This window comes from Epinephelus fuscoguttatus, linkage group LG23 (assembly GCF_011397635.1).
Source record: "Epinephelus fuscoguttatus linkage group LG23, E.fuscoguttatus.final_Chr_v1".
NCBI classification, from domain to species: domain Eukaryota; kingdom Metazoa; phylum Chordata; class Actinopteri; order Perciformes; family Serranidae; genus Epinephelus; species Epinephelus fuscoguttatus.
The window spans coordinates 23541478-23562551 of NC_064774.1; the positions used below are offsets into that span (position 1 = coordinate 23541478).

General features: G+C 41.7%; 1 protein-coding gene across 2 annotated transcripts; it reads right to left on the reverse strand.

Moving 5' to 3' along the window:
* Positions 1-2353: 2353 nt before the first annotated feature.
* Positions 2354-19997, reverse strand: ccdc149a (coiled-coil domain containing 149a). Of its 2 annotated transcripts, XM_049567928.1 has the most exons (13): positions 19819-19997; positions 17820-17981; positions 17597-17635; positions 16811-16918; positions 16563-16679; positions 15907-16079; positions 14409-14481; positions 14174-14258; positions 13379-13523; positions 13086-13162; positions 12316-12348; positions 6944-7048; positions 2354-5968 (listed from the first exon to the last, which is right to left on the reverse strand). In XM_049567928.1, the coding sequence occupies exons 1-13, from the start codon at positions 19867-19869 to the stop codon at positions 5409-5411; spliced, it is 1728 nt and encodes a 575-aa protein (XP_049423885.1). In that variant the 5' UTR covers positions 19870-19997; the 3' UTR covers positions 2354-5408. The 2 variants fall into 2 exon arrangements, with proteins under 2 accessions (XP_049423885.1, XP_049423886.1); XM_049567929.1 differs by lacking the exon at positions 12316-12348.
* Between the last annotated feature and the right edge of the window lie 1077 nt (positions 19998-21074).

Consider the following 21074-nt stretch of genomic DNA (forward strand, 5'->3'; position numbering starts at 1 on the left):
AGGATGTTTGGCGGTTGCACAGACCGTCGCCGTCTACAACGCTACCTCCATTTAAAGGTACAATATTACGACCTCCTCCACCATCGCCTCATTTGTTGTTAGGTGCAATTTCTGACTCTGCCCTCTAGTGCCATCTATTGGCTGTAGTAATGCCATAAACCATGCATGGAAATACATGGATAGTGACATCTACAACGTTGAGGGCGGACATATCGATTCTCGTATGTAAAGGGAGTATAAATGAGTGCTATGCTAGTTGTTTCTTCCTGTGTCCAGGGTTTATGCTAAGCTAATTGGCTGTAGTTTCATATTTGCAACTGTTTGGACTTAGGACTACATTGTGGAATAGAGGAGAGATTTAGGGTGACACAATTTACCTATCTGCAACTGACTATACCATATTTATGTTTGACAGCTGGAGTGATGAAAAAATGCACACAGTAAATGCATAGATACCGTACCCACATGAAAGTGCAAACCAATCAAATGATGCAGTTATGCATGTCGTATCTATGATACATTAGAATTATTAACTCCACGTGAAACAAGCAGGAAAAAGATGACTGACATATTTAGCCTGTTTTTCTTCTCTTCCCTCTATTATCTCAGATAATAACAGCCTTGTCAGCAACAGAGCAGAAAGTAACACTCCTCAAATCGCGGCACCTAGGGAGCAAACCTGCAGGGCTCTGCGAACTCCACTGTCTCAGAGGCACCACATGATAAAACTCAGGTAAGCGTAAAAAAGCAAGGTGAGCGAATGAAGCATGGATCATAAGGGCACTGACCATCACTGGAAGGGGCATCTGGTTGGTATAGTAATTAACCCTGCTGAGTGGTTGGCCTGGAAACTGCTGGCTCCACATGCCCCTGTCCACCCCCATCCCTCAAACCTTTGGAGGACCCCGAGATGATGGGGTGTCAAACCCTCCCTGGTCACACTTATTAGAGCTGGTGAGCATTGCTGTGAGCCGTCTCGTCTCTCCCACCAGCCAGGCTCCAGGGTAGGGCCAGGGATCAGAACAAAGCAAGTTGATACTGTGATAAGATTAGTGGTATATATGATATGGTACAACCCATCTCGACATCTAAAACATGAAAGGGTAGCAGCTAAGTACAAAGCTACAGAAATCACAGGACAAGCATGCACACACATACAAATGATTCCTCCCTTGATCTCTCTTTGAAGCACAAATACAAAGAGGCAAATACACACCTGAGTGTTCTAAGCAGCACGAGGCCAATCAAAGCACTTCACAATGCACGCTTTTTTTTTTTTACTCGCCCTCTAGTGGGGGATGTCGCTGTCATAGATAAGGGGCTAAGATTAGTTTTTGGCATGGGCTAGTTGCTGGTACTGTAGCCACATTTTATCTGAAGTGGTGATGATTGGCTATTACAGCTCTCAACAATCCTCTTTTGCTCTCTGGGGTCTGGGGTGACAGGCTGAATCTTTCAGCTCTGTGACAACACCAAAGACTGGGCTGTGAAAACCTGACAGGTAATGGTCGGAGGGGAGCGTCTCTGATAAATCTTTGGCAAGGAAAAGCTTCTATTGCATGTTTATGGTGGTTGTTTGTGTGGTTATATGAGGTTGGCCAAACAGACAAACAAAAATGCCAAAGATTCTGCATGTTTGAGGTCTTTTAGATTAGTTTAGCTATTTCATAGTATGTCCACCAGGGGGCACTGACAAATTTGTTGTTTAGCTGCAAAATGTCTTTCGCAATTACATGTGGTCGTAAATCTTAAAAAAAAAAAAAAGTAGCTTATATATATATATGCAAATATTGCTCAATTTATCCATCAAGGCCTAATTTCTGGTCATATTTAAAGGAGCAGTGTGTAGAATTTTGGAGGATATATTGGCAGAAATGGAATATATATATACATTCATAATTCTGTCTTCATCAGTGTATAATCACTTGAAACTAAACATTTTCATGTTTTCGTTGGCTTAGAATGATTTATATCCACACCAGAAGCAGGTCTCCTCATCCATGGAGCACACCATGTTGCACCACTGTGTTTCTATGGTAGCCCAGAACGAACAAACCAAACACTGGTTTGGTCCACAATGGTGGACCTGGCACATTTGCTTCCCCTGGTGCCCCCCATACAAAATTATCTTTTATATTTATTTTATTTATTAATTACAAGAACAAGAGCCAATGAGAAATCAACACAAATAAACAACTTAGCTAACAAACAATAATAAAAAATAACAAACAAGAGAATATATATGTGCAATTTGCTAATTTTGTCTTCTTCTCCACTCTCCACTCAACCATTTCCCTTAGGTTTGATTTATTTTAAATGTTAAATGTTTTTCATTCTTTCTTTTCTTTTTTTTATTTGACACCACATCCTCCTGTCTGCTGCCTATGTTGCCTATAGACAGATCCGCCAATGCCTGAAGGCCACCGTAAGCTCTCTTCATACTTGGAAACAGAGGTCTAAGTAGAAGGGGTATTCAGTTAGTTGCAATCTGCAACCTCACCACTAGATGGCACTAAAGCATGCATACTGCTTATTTCATTTATTTGGGGCCACAATTATTTCTTAAAAGTTTTCATTAAAATATTCTTTAGATAATGATGGAAAACAAGTTATAACTGAATGTTGAACGAAGGTCCATGTAAAGTGAGAAAAAAGAGAGGATGTTTTAAAAGCGATGACTCATGGGTAACAGAGTTTCAACACTAATAATTACCAGATTATAGTGAGGTAATGTAGCTCATGGAAACCATACTGACTAAATATTATTGTTTCCCTGATATTTTTTTAGTTTCTTTTATAAATAAGAACCAAAAATTAGTTGAAAAGAGTTCAAAAGTTCAAAGATATTTTAGTTTTCTGTCAAACTAATTTAGTCGTGTATGTCCAGATTTGGTACAGTTATTTAATTTATTTCTATAATTTCTAAAACAGAATGGGGCAGTAGTGTGGAAACAGATATTTTCCACTCTCTGTTTTCCTTTTCCCATGCTTATTCAGACCTGGGAATTCCTAAAAATCAGACTTTTCCATACTGCGGAGAAACACTGGGTCAAGGAATGGAAGACAGGACAGACAAAAGAAAAATATTATCAACATGCAACAACAAGGGGCATCTTCCCTGAATCCCACAATGTGTCTCACTATTGTTTTTTCTTATCCAACAGATATGCAAAGCTCTCTAATTTCTTCGAGGCTTTCACACAAGTACAAAAAAAATGGTTACTGACTTTATGAGCAACCCAATGCAAGCTGGTATCATCTTACAATTCCATTAGTTCAGACTCCATCTGGTTTATAAACTTAAACTCCTCAGAAAAAAAAGGGCTTGCTGCAGTGTGCCAAATCAGCTGCCTGGCACAGGGCCGACACTGGGTACACACCATGGCTCCCAAGCTTGAGTTCTTTCTCTCTTCTCGCCTCTATTTTGTGTCAGAGATTAAAAATAGCAAGCGGCCTTCTGCAGAATAAGCAGTTCATGGATTCTGGCTTTGACACTGTGTTTGCCTGGAGAGGCCAGCTGTCACCTGCGTGCAGGAAGAGTAGGCCTTACCACTGATTCTCAGAATACACAGTGGGCTTGAAGCTTTGGCTGCTAGACGAAATGGGTGTGTCTGCGCATCAATTTCACAGTTCTGGAAAACTTTTGGTGTTAATAACTTTGGTTTGTCAGTTACACAATCATACTAAGACACTTTGTTGAATATTTACTGTATGTATTTGAAGCTGGAAAAATCGTTGGACATGAACAAAACCCTAAACAATGGACAGTAACATTTAATACGCTTTTACATGGCACCCAAAATAAATGTTTTCCAAAAAGAGATATGTTAATTCAATTAAATAAAGAATTTGAACATGATTTCAGACAACTCAATGTAGATTTATGATGCTGGAATAATTTCTCCCGAGGACAGAAAGAAGAGAATCAAGTTAAGCTGCTTTAATCTGTAAAACAATCAAAAGACTGAGACTGCTGCATTTAGAATTAATGAGGGACCAACCTTGCGAACACTTAGAAATGAGTCGAGCGATTTTCTGCGGATATGGGCTCATTTTCTGGTTCAGAACATTACTATCAAACAAACCTCATCTGTGTGTGAAAGCTCAAACAAATATTATACCGAGTTCACAAAGTCAGCCTCTGTGTCAGAGTGGAAGTTTAGATCAGATGAAATTCCCAATTGTGTGGTTTCGAGCTTAAGGAGGGAGCTGATACAAATATCAATCAAAACTTTCAATGTCACGAGACCAGTGGTTCCGAACTCAAGTGCCCCTTCATTGTCTCTGCTTGTGGTGTTCCCAATGTGTTCATTTGGATTTATTTTAAAATGTTATTTCAAGATTTAGAGTGCAGTGAAAGAGTGTCGTGTCAATGTTTAGGTTGGTCTGGTCTGGCCTTGCATTTTGTCCAATCATGGCAACTTTCTTGTACATTTAACCAATCATCATAGTTTCCCATAAGTGTCACCACTCATAGCAGTCCCCAACTAAACCTTTTGCTTTTAATTTATAGGACAGTATTGAGCGTGAAAGGGGCAGAGAGAGAAGGGATCCTTATTGTTAAGCCCTGCATGAATCCATTGCTTTTGTTTTACTGTCTGTTTTGTTCATATTATTTGAGCTATTCCACAGTCTTTCCAAGTACACCCTGTAGTATAAGTACCCCTGGTTGGGAATCACTGCACTGGACAAATCAGATATCTTTTGTTGTGTATATGTCAGTAATACCATCTTCAAGACAGGTCATATTGCTGGTTTATGCTTTTATATTAATAAATATCAGTATACATTTCCACACATAAGGCACATGTTGTCGCATTCAAATATCAACTTCTAAATAAAAATAAATAAGGGCAAATTTAAACTTGCTGATGAGCAAGATTCATCCATTGAGATGAAGAGACATCAATAGAGTTTCAGATATGAATATTATTCATTTACACATATGTACAGCACATTCATTACATGTTAGGCCAATTTGGACTCCCTGTGAGAGTCACAACAAAATGCAGCACTAAGTTTATTGGCATCCCTTAAGGAAGAAGAAGAAAGCAAACAATTGGGATTATCTTATCGCAGGGGGAAAGGAAGAGGGGAATATGGGGCGCAGGAGTTGAAGCTGCCATATTTGTTATTTTCCTAGCTAAATTCTCCCTGTAGGGCATGGAGTTTGCGACTCCATTGATTTCGAGATTTCCTGTTCCTGCGCAGCAACCACCCTGTCTCGATACAAAGTGCACCTCTGGCTCCTTCAGTGGTGGCTGAAAAAGTGTTTTCTCTCTGTTTTATTGACTGAAACAGAGCTGCTAGGTGGAAAAGGGGGCAAGTGAACGGTGGTGTCACTGTGTGAATGCAACTAGGGTTGATGATTGCAATTATCAATACGTATGTCTTTTGGTGACATCAGATCATGCCAAGTTGTCACTATGACAGGTGTCACTGCGTAGATCCACAATGTCCCACTCCCCTGTATTCGACTCCTCTGTGGACTTGTTCTCTGGAATTGATACTGAGGCTTCTACATGATCAGGTTCATGATTTGACCCATCGTCCTGGGATTCGCAGGGCTGAGTACCCACCTCTGAATGATCCACAGAGGCTTGTATGACTTGAAGCCATGGAAGGTCTGATTCATTGGGCGTGACACCCAGCGCCAGAGCTGCCTCTTCTCCTTCCTCCACCGTGGAACCCAGTTCCTCATCCTCGACTCCCTCGACCTCGTGCCCCGCCTCTTCCACGGGACTCCGCCCCTCCTCCAGCTCTATCGCGGCTCCGTCTTCCGTCAGGGTCACGATCTCCCCCACTCTCCCGTCGATCCCATTCGTCTCCACCCCCACCCCCACTAGAGGCTCCAGGCTGTTGAGCAGTGCAGGTGCGTCTTCCCTGCTGACGCCATCTGTGCCAAGGTCGCTGCCAGCGGTGTGGCATTCCCACGATGATTCATGTGAACTTCTGTCGTCTGACACAACTGGGAGAGGGAAGATGAGACAACTGGTCATTTTAATTACTCACTTGATCTGAGGCCACAGTTACATCAGAAAACAAGTACTTTTGCCCCAGTTCTGTTCCTCTGAAGGAGTTATGAAGTAAGATGGTGGCTCAAACAGACACAGAGCTGCCAGAGTAGGACTGATATCACAGTAAACCACTGAATAGCCAGTATAAACAAAGGATGCTGACAAAGTCTTCTACTGTCATGCCAGTTGATTAGTTAATTACTTCTTTTATGTCTTTTTTATGTGAGAAAATTAAACTGTGATAAAAAATTTAAAAAAAAAAAAAAAAACACTTTCAAAAGAAAACCTGAGGAAAACTTTTTTCTTTTTGGACCACTGTGTCAATGTAGAAAGTTATTTCAATTACTTATGGGACTGAAGTGCTTCCATGGCAACAGGCTAAATATAGCAGCAGTGCCCCAGACAAGGGGACGCAAGACAAGTGTGACACCCTGCATCTCGGCAATAGCAACAGCTTAGTTCTGCTTCTTCGCCAAAATATGGTCTCACTTTGGGGATTACTGACCCATATTTGTGGAATGTGCAGGCAAAAAGGTTAAAGACTGCACATAGAGTCCCAGCCACCTTTTCCCACACACACACACACACACACGCCAAAACACGCAGGAAGAAAGCAACATTACTTGAACTGGCATCCATATTTATGGCCCCCCGTCCCCCATCCCCTTTCAAAGAGAACACGGCAGAAGTTTCTGAATGTCAGCGGGCGAGAATTTGCTTCACATTTCCAAAATGCCATGGCATTTGGGCAGCTTGCACCAATGAGAAGCAGGAGGAGAGGAGGCGGGAAGGGAAAGGACTTGGGTTAAACATGGAAGATAGCGAGGAGTGTTTCGCACGTGGTGGCTAATTACAGTGTTTATGCCGTTAGCTGCGAGTCCTTATCAATGGCTGAAGATGCCAGTTACACACAATTACGCACTCACCTTTGGGTGGCTGCACTCCGGGCTGCATGTTTGGCTGAGATGTGGCACGTGTTGGATGGAGCTCCGGTTGAAGGTTTTCATTTGGTGTGCTATGGTCTCGTGTCCCTGTGAGACCGCCATCAAGGAACAAACACAACCCGTTATTTTCACATCCAAGTGACAACAAAAAGGCAAAGTAAGTGGTGTGAAGAGTTTTGGGCATATCAGGATTGGATGGAGCTCATCCAAGCACATGTATGGTGCTGTGCTGTGCGTACAAACATACACGCACGTATGCATTGCAGTGCTCACAGGAAGTGGCTTCAGTTCCCTGTCATCTGTCTTCATTAGTGATGGCTGCACGCCTCTTAGGCTGACACCATATGCTACTCATAGGAGACTGTGCACTATAAACGAGACATCACAAATACGCACACACACACAATTCTATTCACATAGACACACGCATACACATGAGCCTGTAAGTGTGCACATCAGCCTTCACAGAAACCCTGTGAATAGGCCCTGTTTCTCTGACCATTCAAGTGTGAGGCACAAAAACAAACAGAAGAATGAGAAAATGGATGGCTGGGTGATGCGATGCGTGAGAGCCATGAATGGTGAACGGAGACCATATTGTTATGAATGCAGTCCATATTGTTATGGATGCTCAGTGCTGACAATGACGTGGGCACAGTGAGTGATAGCGTGGGGTGGGGGCTGTGTGGATCCCGAGGCTCCTACAGACCGACTGGGGCGTCAAGAGAAGCAAGCAAGTTGTCAGTTGTCTAAAAAGTACCTTTACTTTTTTTTTTACATTTGAATCACTATGTTGAACTGTTCTTATTGAAATATCTCAACAACTATTGGATGGACTGCAATGAAATTTGGTACAAAGATTTAAGCACCCTCAGGATGAATTTGAATAACTTTATTGATCGCAGGTCATCATTTCAATTGGTCTATGACTTTGGGTCATGACCAAATACCTGCCAAATTAATGACATTACCATCATCCTCAGCTGTAAATTATGGTCATTGCTAAGAAACAATTGGTAGCAGGCTAACACTCTGGTGAATATTGTGTTAAGCATCAGCATGTTAGCATGCCGATGTTAGCATTTAGCTCGAAGTACCACTCACAGGGTCGCCAGAATAGAAGCAGCCTCATATCCTCTTTTCTTTTCCTCTATAGGCCTGATTGTAATTACTTGTGGAATTTATAATGAGTGATGTCATTGAGCAGCTAATTTCTATAGATTATTAGCAAATGGTACAAACACCTGCTGTACTGATTAAATCAAAATATAGTGAATGTTTTGACACTTTTTATCGATACAATTTCTAGATGAGAATAGCTGTTTTTGGCTAATCCAATGAATCAAATATCTTGGAGGCAAATTAAGGTGTTCGACGTCTCTAATGAAAAATCTTGTGGATCATATATTGCCAAAGAGCAATTGTGCTCATTGACTTGCAACACTGCACACAACGACCCAGTACAACCGGAGATATCAATCAATCATATCAGTTAACACAAAGCTCCATGTGAATGACTGCAACCACTGACAAGTCTTTTATTTCAAGATATATCGATATACAGTACAGGCCAAAAGTTTGGACACACCTTCTCATTCAATGCGTTTTCTTTATTTTCATGACTATTTACATTGTAGATTCTCACTGAAGGCATCAAAACTATGAATGAACACATGTGGAGTTATGTACTTAACAAAAAAGGTGAAATAACTGAAAACATGTTTTATATTCTAGTTTCTTCAAAATAGCCACCCTTTGCTCTGATTACTGCTTTGCACACTCTTGGCATTCTCTCCATGAGCTTCAAGAGGTAGTCACCTGAAATGGTTTTCCAACAGTCTTGAAGGAGTTCCCAGAGGTGTTTAGCACTTGTTGGCCCCTTTGCCTTCACTCTGCGGTCCAGCTCACCCCAAACCATCTCGATTGGGTTCAGGTCCGGTGACTGTGGAGGCCAGGTCATCTGCCGCAGCACTCCATCACTCTCCTTCTTGGTCAAATAGCCCTTACACAGCCTGGAGGTGTGTTTGGAGTCATTGTCCTGTTGAAAAATAAATGATCGTCCAACTAAACGCAAACCGGATGGGATGGCATGTCGCTGCAGGATGCTGTGGTAGCCATGCTGGTTCAGTGTGCCTTCAATTTTGAATAAATCCCCAACAGTGTCACCAGCAAAACACCCCACACTATCACACCTCCTCCTCCATGCTTCACAGTGGGAACCAGGCATGTGGAATCCATCCGTTCACCTTTTCTGCGTCTCACAAAGACACGGCGGTTGGAACCAAAGATCTCAAATTTGGACTCATCAGGCCAAAGCACAGATTTCCACTGGTCTAATGTCCATTCCTTGTGTTTCTTGGCCCAAACAAATCTCTTCTGCTTGTTGCCTCTCCTTAGCAGTGGTTTCCTAGCAGCTATTTGACCATGAAGGCCTGATTCGCGCAGTCTCCTCTTAACAGTTGTTCTAGAGATGGGTCTGCTGCTAGAACTCTGTGTGGCATTCATCTGGTCTGTGATCTGAGCTGCTGTTAACTTGCGATTTCTGAGGCTGGTGACTCGGATGAACTTATCCTCAGAAGCAGAGGTGACTCTTGGTCTTCCTTTCCTGGGTCGGTCCTCATGTGTGCCAGTTTCGTTGTAGCGCTTGATGGTTTTTGCGACTCCACTTGGGGACACATTTAAAGTTTTTGCAATTTTCCGGACTGACTGACCTTCATTTCTTAAAGTAATGATGACCACTCGTTTTTCTTTAGTTAGCTGATTGGTTCTTGCCATAATATGAATTTTAACAGTTGTCCAATAGGGCTGTCGGCTGTGTATTAACCTGACTTCTGCACAACACAACTGATGGTCCCAACCCCATTGATAAAGCAAGAAATTCCACTAATTAACCCTGATAAGGCACACCTGTGAAGTGGAAACCATTTCAGGTGACTACCTCTTGAAGCTCATGGAGAGAATGCCAAGAGTGTGCAAAGCAGTAATCAGAGCAAAGGGTGGCTATTTTGAAGAAACTAGAATATAAAACATGTTTTCAGTTATTTCACCTTTTTTGTTAAGTACATAACTCCACATGTGTTCATTCATAGTTTTGATGCCTTCAGTGAGAATCTACAATGTAAATAGTCATGAAAATAAAGAAAACGCATTGAATGAGAAGGTGTGTCCAAACTTTTGGCCTGTACTGTATCTTCAATTCCCCTTCGCAGACTCTAATTTTCTAGGTTCTTTAACAGTGACATATCATGTGACCACTGTCAAAAGACAAAAGAATCAGCACTTCTTCAGAGGCAACTATCCTGTTCATTAAGCCCAGAAAGCTGGCCTGTACCTTTAAGATTCTACAGCTACATCTGAGCAAAAGTTCCGGATATAACCACGGTGACATCACCCATTGGTTTGTGGACTCCCGTTTTGATTTCTGGAGGCAGGAGTGACCAAAGTTGGACGAGAGGTGCAGTTTGCAGTTTTTGGCACTTTCACCACAGAGGTTGCTGCTTGATCTGAGCACGGTCTAGAAGTTTTGAGACAGGGGCCTGAGAGGAGTTCTGCAGACCTGCTCTGAAATCCAATAAATAAGGGGGTGTTAGTTATTGGTACGAAGAGTGAGGGCCAGACTGAACCTAGTGGTGTGTCTCCTGGAGCCAGGCAGCACTCAGGAGAAAGCAGGAGGACCCTGTGACTTCTTTTAAACCTTACTGGCATTTGCCTGTCCAACCATCTAAACATCTCATCGCATTATGATGCTCCAACATACCAGATCACATACTCTATATCACAAATAAGGAGAGAGAGAAAAAAAGAGATGTCTGTCAAATAGTCAGATGGTTAAACCCTACACTGAGATGCAGTGCTGTCTAGCTCCAGAGTGACAAGGAAATGCCTTCCTCTTAACTGGAGAAAGCCTGTCACTGGACCAAAACAGAGCTATATAGGTGCATTCTGTATCCACCTCTGTCTTTTCAATAGCTGATGCACGCTGACAGGCTTTCACTTGCTGTGTTACATTTCAGCTTGCACTCATTCACCATGGGGGTGGGGTGGGTGTACTGGCGGACTGGCGGACTGGTGGGGATCCATCAATCACAACTTTATCTGACTCACTGCATCGATGTCATTGTTATTGTTTTTGGCTCTCTCTCATCCAGAGACAACGTAGTCACCTCTAGTGTTCTCCGGGCCTCAGATAGGCAGCCAAGGCCCTCCATCCTACCCTGTTTGCCTTTAATATCCATCAGCCCAACTTCATATCACATCAAGGCCACAGACGCTCGCATCTCTCTCTATATTTCTGTCTCCCTAACTGTGGTGGACAGCGTGGTCGTCAGGCACTCTGGGCCCTCGCCTACAAATTCCCTAATAACGGCACATTCCCCTAAATGTGTTTGTAATGTGGGCAATCATTTTCAGTAATGGATGCTTGTCAGTTTTATGGCGGTGAGAATGACGGTCTCATGACAGGGCACCTCCATCCAGCCGCAGCCCCTCCACCTCGCAGTTCTGGTTCATATGTGGCACAACATCTCCCTCCAGTGGGGAAAATGGGGAACTATTTTCTAGGTGGACTGTCGTCACCTGGCTGTGTGTGGAAATTCTTTTCAGGCTGCAAATGTAGTTTGGAATACTAATTGTTTAAGCAGTTTACATTTGATAGACTGTTAAACTATTTTTGCTTGGTTTTGCTGCTCTGAGGATGAGGTTTGTTAAAGGGAGGGGAACGGGTGGCAGCTGTCTCAGCAAAATGTAAAGGCTGCTATGGATACAGTGCATGTCAAAATATTTAATACATAAGCCTCGGGTTACTCATTTTAAAAAAAAAAAATGCATGAATACAGGCACAAAAAAAGTGTTCTATATTTGATTTGTTTTGGAATATTAGTTGGGTGAAATTTAAGAAGCATTTCTCCACTGTCTCACATTATGACAAGAGTTTAAAGAAAAATATCAGCAATTTAAAAAGCATATTTAATGATTCATTTTCACTTTCTAGTCCTAAAAACATTGCTTCTGAGCACATTTTAAAATGAGCCTTGAAAACAGTAGCGTTCCGCCTTAAAAAGGTCTCTCCTATCCTTAAAAGAAGCCCAACCCCAACATTAAATAATAATGTTTTTCCCCTGAGTATAAAATTTCAGACAGATCCACCAGACCAAAAGGATCAGTGTGTGATATTCAGGCAGAGCACACCAGTCAATGGTATCATGAACAGACACATGAGCGGGTGGTCAATGGAGTCGACACATTGTAAACGGTGGGCATGAGGTGACACACTTTCTGGGCGTCTGCCCAGATTTGTCCTGGCAAGACATAGTGGAGGGCATGGATGGGCTAAGTGGGGCAGAAGGAATACATACTCCCAATTCCCACGGATACGCGGTAGGTCAAGCCTGAGACGCAGCCAGAGAGGAGAGAAAGACACACTGTTATGGACATTAAACGTCATTAATGTATTTTGATTAAAACAATAAGGGAAATCAGTGTAAGCGAGCGTGCTGGCTGGAAAAATTAGAGGAAAATAGTTGTTTTTTTAATTCATAAAAACATAAATGACATCACAAGAGTTTCAAGAGCAATGTATGAGAAGATTAATGTTAGGAAAAACATTTTCTTCTCAAATTTCCATAAGAAATTCATTATAAAGGGACAGAAATGGCACAGTTTATATAAAGTTGGTTTAAAGTGGTTAACCCTTTTCACTTATATGTTTACTTTATGCACCCACACACACACCCATAGTGACACGGTCATGTTTGCTAATGGTGTGGCACAGTTGAGCAGTAGCTCTCAAACTTTGCCCCCCTTCAGAAGCCTAAAAAAGCTTTTTTTATTTTACCCCCGTTGCTCTAATTCCATAGTCTTAAAAATCACTGTTGACAAGCTGGAACAATCAGAAACATTTATTTAAATAATTTATATCCATGATAAATGACTGTGCCACTGAAATACTGTTCATGTTTTACACATATAAGTGACTGTTATTACTCTATATTTGCTTAATAATTGTGTTTGATGTTTGATTAAAACATGGAGGGATTGTGGAGACTTGAATAAGGAGACTGCAGTGTGGTACAGCTTAAAATGTGTGTGGGTTTTTTTGGGGGGGGGGGCTTTAACACAGACCCACCTGGAAGACTCCACAGTCCTGAAACCTCCAGTGTCTTCAGCTTCTTTTCCAAATCTGCCACTCTGTTCCCAAGGATCCTGCGAGCCAAGAACGATGGGTCAGGTCACTGTTTGTGTGTGTTTGTGTATTCATGTGTCACAGTTCAATGTTTGCCTTGGAGGTGGAGGAGGATTCTCAGAACAGGTATGCAAACATTTTAAGTGTGCCAGGAGGATGGGGAAAGTTTAAGGTCAGCCTTATGAAAAAGTCCTCCAGTGGAGGAGCAGGTGAGGGTTCCCCCGACATAAATTTACCTGTTGGTGTGCCTCTGATGCTGGATGACCAGGTTCTTCTCGTGGATGGTCTCAAGCAGAGCCGTGGCCAGGGACTTGAGGTCGGATATGGACTGAGGCGTGGCTGGCAGGCTGCAGCCCTGCTCCTCCAGAAGCATCTCCTGGACTAAAAAGTAGAGGGAGATGAAAAATAGGAGTGAAGCAGATAAAAGAAAGACAGGTGGTAAGGGGAATAGAAAGAGAGAATATTTTGTTTGAAGCCAGTAGTAACCTACAACCTGCTCATAATGCACCAATAAAACTCTTGCAAAACTTTAAAATATACAAAAGACAGGGTGATTTAACATGAGACGGGGAAAACAGCATGACAAGAGCAAGACAGAGATGGAGAGTTCGAAACAGCTGTCTACTAGAGACACTCATCTAACTTTAACTTCGGAGCCTACTGTGCTGCTTCTGCCAGCAACTGTCAGTCATCTTGGCAGGCTCATTTCCCTGCCAGTGGTGCTCTCTACCACTCAGAATACAATTAGTAACTCAGCTGGTGTCCGGGCGGTGGCTTGAAGGATCGGCAAAAAGGGAGTTATTAAATAATGAAACGAGACAAGGCAAGAAACAAAGGTGTTTTAAGAAAATGATGTGTTATACTGAGGGAAGAATCAGAGATGCAGGGTTTGTTTAATTAAAAGCTACTTCACACGACATAACACGTACATTTTACTGGCCTTCACTCCTTTCCTGATCAGCTGCTGTGGTGTCTGTTTATGTTAGAGTTTAAAGAGAAATCAAAGGAAGCTGAACAGTTTGTGTTTTCACCTTGTTTGGCGGAGAGTACTCCAGTGAGGGGACTGTTGTTTGATTTCCCATATGTGCTGGAGTTTTTCCTCCTCTCAAGAGCTGTCTGTGGGGAGGGGAAAAACAAGAGGATAAATCTTGCCCTGCCACGTCTGAAGAACACTTTAAATAAAAGTTTTACTTTCAGTGCACGTGCATACGAATACAAATTCAGTGATTTTTTTCAGGATCCATAGATCAGTCATTCCGTCTGTACCTTGTACTTCATGATGTTGGATTTCAGCAGGTTCACCTCCTCTTGTAGTTGGCTGAAACGCTCATGCAAATACCTATAGTAAAAATGATCACAATCACGAACAGAAGAGTTGGAGCACATTTAACAACACTGATAAGGTGCAGACTGCATGCAAAGCATAACAGATACTAACAGGTTACAACTCATATAAGATAAATAGTAGAGTGTCCTGAAAACGTTCTTCATGTTCACTGATGTGGACGAGAAAAGGTACAACTATCCACAAAGTGTACCAAAGAAATTGTGAATAGATTTCTGCAGGGATGATGGTTTTTTGTGGCGGAAACTAGTGTCGCCCTGGTTCTGTTGTCAACAAGCCAATGGGATTTTTCCATCAAATTCTGGATTATTGAAGAAAATAAGATTAAAGTTTATGATACTTACACAATTAGTTCAGCGAGATAATCTTTAAAAATGAACAATTTCATGATTTTTGAAGCGTAAATGAATAAAAAGCTAACATTAGGCTCTGTACAAACTACACTACGGCCACCATCACAACAAGGCTGTAAAGCCGTGTTCATCAAGATGATGATCTGTAGCCACTTGTTAGCAACCCCCTTTTTTTAAGACACTTAAAAGTTTCAAAATGTACAAGTGGTGAATTTACTGATGTGAGATTTTTGATTAATAATCAACAGTAATGTGGATAAAGGGTCAACAGTCAACAGTAGAAGTAGAATAGTCTGGTAAGTTTAGAAAATTACATTACATTACTGTAATGCAGCCTTTAACAGTCCAGTGTGTCGGATTTAGAGGTTGCAGAACTGAAACTTCTCCTGTGTGCCAAGCGTGTAAGACAACTACAACTCAAAAAAAGCAAATGGCTCAAAGCAGAGCCAGTGTTTGATTTGTCTGTTCTGAACTACTGTAGAAACAACATGGCAGCCTCCGTGGAAGAGGACCTGCTCTGTATGTAGATATAAATGGCTCATTCTAAGGTAACTAAAACACAACAATCTTATTTTCTGGTGATTATAAACTAATGAAAACATAGTTATGAATGTGATATACCATTTTTGCTGGTAGAAGCCCCAAAATCCTAAACACTGGACCTTTAAAACCAAGAAAAGACAGCGCTTACTATCTAATAATATCCAAAATCTGAGACGATTAGAAAACGAAGTTGGTGCACTTTTTCCACAAACGTGGAGGAGCATATCTTAAATAGAGAAACAAAAATATAGATCTAGAAAGACCAGATATTTTGGCTGTAATTCCCCAACAGCATGATTATTCAACAAAGATTTACATCCGGTTTATTGAAAAAGGGACAAGAGAGATAGTGAGTCTACACGGGCAGCAACTACTAAGATTTAAAGCAAGTTCCTTGGAATCTGCTGCTAATGGAAAACGTTTAGAAGCTGGAATGGAGATTTAGGAAACCAGAGGTGGATCAGGCTTGCAACAATGTGATCGTTAGAGGTGTACTAGATATCTGCTTCTTTGTCCCACTTGCCTGTTCTCCATGCAGAGGGCATCCACATCAATGATGCGTGCCTCACGGTTGCCCAAGACGTGGTTGAGTTCCACGTTGAGCCGGTAGGCCTTCTCCCTGAACACACTGCGCTCCGCCTTCACGTCCTGCAGCTCATCTGTCAGAGCCTTCATGTTGTGCTCCATCTCCTCCATCTAGAAACGGGCAAAAACTGTAAGAGAAGCCACTGAAATATATTCTAAAGCTTTGTTTACTAAAGTGGAGTTTGCTGAGAGTGCATACGCCGTTTTCAGTAATCAGCAACTCCACTGTGAAACCACGTCTGCTGTTTTCAACTGAGTGAGTGGCTCCAGTAGAGCAGATAGAACTTGAGTGCCGTGTTCAATAACACTTCAACAGCGGGTCTAAAGGAAAGGTAAGTATTGTTTCATCAAAATAATAAAATCCAATACAACATCACCAAATTTTAAGCCTCATACTGGCAGTATATACTCCACTGTGGGTATGTAGCGGCAGGGAGTGACAGCAGTAATGGGTTGACAATATTTCCAGCCAAGGCAAAGTGAGGCATACCCCTGATGCACAACGCAAAATGTGAATGATTTGTATGAACTACTGAGGCTTTCTTGGTTTTGGTTGATCATTTCTTGGGGAGGAAAACAAGGAAATGTATCAACCTGTAGCCCTGCTCTCTCTAGCTGGCGAACTAGATCCTCACGTTCATGGGCAGGGAAATGGCGTGCCCCCACCTCCTCATCCCCCAGCCTCTGTCGAGTAATGGTCATCCTCAGGAGCTGCGGAATGAAACATGCAAAATCACTGCTTCTCTCAAACACATCCTCTCTCGCACTGGATCGAGCGAGGGGTCATGTTATATGAGTGCTTTGTTATTTGCGTTTAAGTTTGTGTGTGTTTGTGCTGCTACCTTGTTATCCCCCTGGGCCTCCGTGAGTCTCTGAGTCAGCTCCTTCACCTCCTCGGCCAGCTGCTTTGCTCGTTCTCTCGAGTCTCTCAACAGCTGAGCCAGGTTTACCTAAGGAGAAGGTGGAGAAGAAGAGCGAATGACGTGAATGGTCAAAAAACAAAAGCAAAACAGCTGGTGACAGGCCACTTGATCCATCAAAGAGACGGTCAAATGCAACAATAAAACCAATTCAATTAGGGTGCCATCTTAGAATTCTAAATAATCACAATCAGAACTAAAAAAAAATCCCATTATTTTGGCGTGCAGGTCAGCACAATACTGATGTTTCCTTGTTGTTTGTCCTCTAAACTGCAAGACTCCTTTTTTATAATGCAATTCAGCAGCCAACCCTTCAATTCAGGCTGTCAGAGTGTCCTTGAAAGCACCACCAAGCAGAGTCCTGCAGCACTCCTGCAAGACACACACACCCCCTAACATTTATTCTGCCTGTAATTATCTGGTAGAGGGGGCATGTGTTTCACTGTGGACAGATCATATAAGAAGTCTGCAAGTGTGAGCGTGTGATCTGTATTTGTTTGGAATTATGAGGCTGTTTGTCCACTGAGATCCTGTACTGGACGTGAACTCATGTTCCAGAGGTTATCCTCACCTTGCTAAATCAACAGAGCAAAAGGAGAGAGCGCTTTGATTCAACCACACCATGAAAGTTACACCTGAACATGGTGAAGGCAAATACTTAGAGCATTAGTTGCTGTAATTAAGTCTTAAAAATCAACCACAACTTACTTGATTGCGTTTTTCTGGTGGCAAAGAGGGGTCGCCATCCTAAAATATGAAGATTCACATGATGAAAATATTCTTTGTTGTGGAATACAGTCAGCAAATATTACATTATGAATGCTGTTTAACAGTCCAATTTGCCTGACTGATTCACCAGAGAGTGATAATAAACAAACAACTTGCATAGGCAGACAGATAAAAATCACCTTGAAGGTTTTTAACCACTCACAATGAGTTCCCTGTACTTCTTCTTGAGGCCCTGGTGGCGCTCCCTCAGCTGGTTGGCCATCAGCTTGTACTGGTCTCTCTCCTGCTGACAGGTATCCAGCTCCTTGGACAGAATGAGCAGGGCCTCTTTCTTACTCTCCAGCTTACGTTTACACACCAGGAACTACAGCAAACCACGCACAAAGGGAAAGAACAGAGAGCAGGTGTTTTAGAAGATGCATATATCTTGATGTGTTAGTTCCAGAACGACAAGAGTACATCTGTATATGACATCCATCTATTATAACACCGACTGCAGTAGTTCTCAAATGGTGTGCCGTGGGATTTTGTGGTAACCACACATTATTACTGCAATATTCAACTGGGCTTATACAGAAAGTTATGAATGAATTTTTCATTGACTGCATCAGTATGTTGTGCGCATCCATTTCCTAATAAAGGATCTGGATCGAATATCGGCCCCGATATCATCAAAATAGTTGGATCGGGTATCGGAAAATGCAACCTACACCTCAGGAGATCCTTTCCCTTTAAATCTATTGCGATGCAAGCTACGTCATACGTCATGGAGCGAAGGAGAGAATCTGTTCAGTTCATCATTGCATTAGCCTGTTTCATCTTGTTTCATTTTATCTTAGGAAAGAACTGTGTAGTCATCAATGCCTGATGCCTCTCGTCTTTTCTGTTCTACATGTAAAGGTATATAGCTTTTGAGGTCAACCATGGTATCGGCTCGGTATCGGGTATTGGCTGATACTCAAAGCCACAGCATCGGGACTGGTATAGAAACTGAAAAAGCTTGATCGGTGCATCTCTAGACCTTATACATCATTCTACTTGACTTAGACCTGTTGTCCTTGTTCGTGGACACTTTTTTGTGCCATCTAGTGGTAGTAAGAGCACAATACGCTAATGCATGTAAAAACAAGATGGCAGCCATCTCTGTCAAGTCAGTCTGCAGCTGATCCCAATGCAAAAGTGGACAAGGTCCGAAACCTGAACAAAGTTTATGATTGAAACTTGTTTATTTATGTTTATCAATAATGTTTGTAGTTTGATATGGCAACAAATTTGACCAATTTTAACAACATTAACAAGCTAAGACGCTGTTAATTGAGAAGTACTCATTTGAAGATATTGGGAAGGTATTATCGTTGACAAAAGTTCAGGTCTCAGGAGGATATTTCCCTATCCTGGGATGTAAATGGTCAAATGATTCAACTGAGCAAATGATACCAACCCAGACCAGTTTGCAACAGGTGGAAAAGCACACACACAGGAAGCCAAGTGTTTAAAGTGTTGATAAGACACAGCAGAAGGAACAGAGTCAACCTTGATAGCTGTCAGACCAGCTCATAACCAAATTAAATAGCAGCTGCTACAATGGAGCTGAAGGTGCAGCGGTAGTGTGGAATAAAGCAACCTCTCTAATGTAAAGCTGTGACTAATATTCAACGAGACAATTATTTTCTCACTTTAATGGATTGTTTGTCTATAAAACACAAGAAAACAGAAACTTTCCAACTAAAGGTGGTGATATCACATTGCAAAAGCAGCAGATACTTTAAAATTTGGGGGGATTGTGGGCCACTCTGCATTAAAGGGCTATTAACTGGAGTAAGTTAAATATTATTGGTTATTTCTAGTGATATTAACACGTAAATGTAGTCCCACAGGTGTCTCATATCTCGTCTATAAAGCGCCATACGTGTTTCAGAGGTGGGCAGGGGTGTCACTGCATTTCCAATCCAGATGATGCTGTCGGCCTGACAGAGTAGCATGCTAGCTACCCCTTCAATCAATATTTAGCTTAGGTTACCTAGCAAAACACGAAGAAGTAACGTCAAGGGGGGTTGCTATGTGGTATTAAGCAGCTCCTCGGGTCTAAAGACAAGACAAGACAAGACACCGAAGCCCGTCTTTCCATATGGACAAGGGGAGCTTCTCTATAATCAGTCCGTCCCTGCAACAGCTGTTCGAGGTCTTCGCCACTCACTTACCTCGCTGACGAGCCCCTGCCAGTCACTCTCGCTCCTCTTGGAAGACTGCATTATCCGCTTTATAAATATATATTTTTTGTTACAAAATGCCAGGATACAGGCTGCCGCACTGCTCTGTCTCCGTCTGAGCTGCCTCTCCTCCGTTTGTTTATCCTGCAACGTCACTTTTTTGGGATCCGTTGTCAAGGCGGGCTGAATGAGGACAGACAAAAGATACGACTTCCGGTATAACGTTGACAATAAAAATATAATTAAAAGAAATATAATTTGAGCAGTAATTCTGATTGAAATTTAACACCAGTTAATAAAATCTCTTCTCATCAACATCTTATTTTATTTGTACAAAAAAAAGGAACGCTCCTGAAGAAGTAAAACGGAAGTTGGAAAAGGTTTCCTTCACAATAAAAGCCTGTCACTGTGAAAATGCACTTTCAGCATATTTCGAAAAATAAGAAGCCACATATTTTTTATAAAATGCAAATTACGTCGGCCTTGATTCTTATTTTCTTGTATGGCATATCAACATGCTCGGTGCGCTGAGAGTGTTTGACTGATAACTATAAGACAAACATAATAAAACCCATTTTAAAATCATATTTTTACACATTCATTTAGATAGACTACTGAGGTTTATACAGGCAGTGCATTCTGAGAATAACATTCAATATACCAAAAAGAAAAATCATAAGAGCATCTGTATGTTGTAAAACTTGCATTTTCTGTGAGGACAAAGTTTTACAAATCTTTAATACTATTGATTTAAATTTTGAAAATCTTACCTTACAGCTATGATTTTGATGACAGAACTAAGGTTGCAATTTCTGAACATTAAATATTTCATGCACGTCCGAGAACCACTCCAACAGCTCCAACCTGAAATTTTAGAGTTCAGGTCAATGTCTGTGACCTTGGCTTATACCAACACAAAGGAGGCACTGATGGAAATACTGAGCAAAGATTTACCTGAGAACAAATCAACAGATTAATCACTTTCATTTTTACTGGTGTCTTGATTTGATAGTACATGACTGGATAATTCTAAGCACATTAAACCAAGCTGAGGTTGCTACCCAAATATATTTTATCCCAGCCTGTGGAATTTTAGAGTGTCTAAAAGTCTCTTTTCTTTCATTAATTAGTTGCTGGATTCAGATTAATCAAACTGTTTAAAACTGTCAATGTGGGACCTTAAACCTTTGTGATTCCTTCTCTTCAGGCCCAGTCTTAAGTCAAATTAGGCACTTCATTTTCATTTG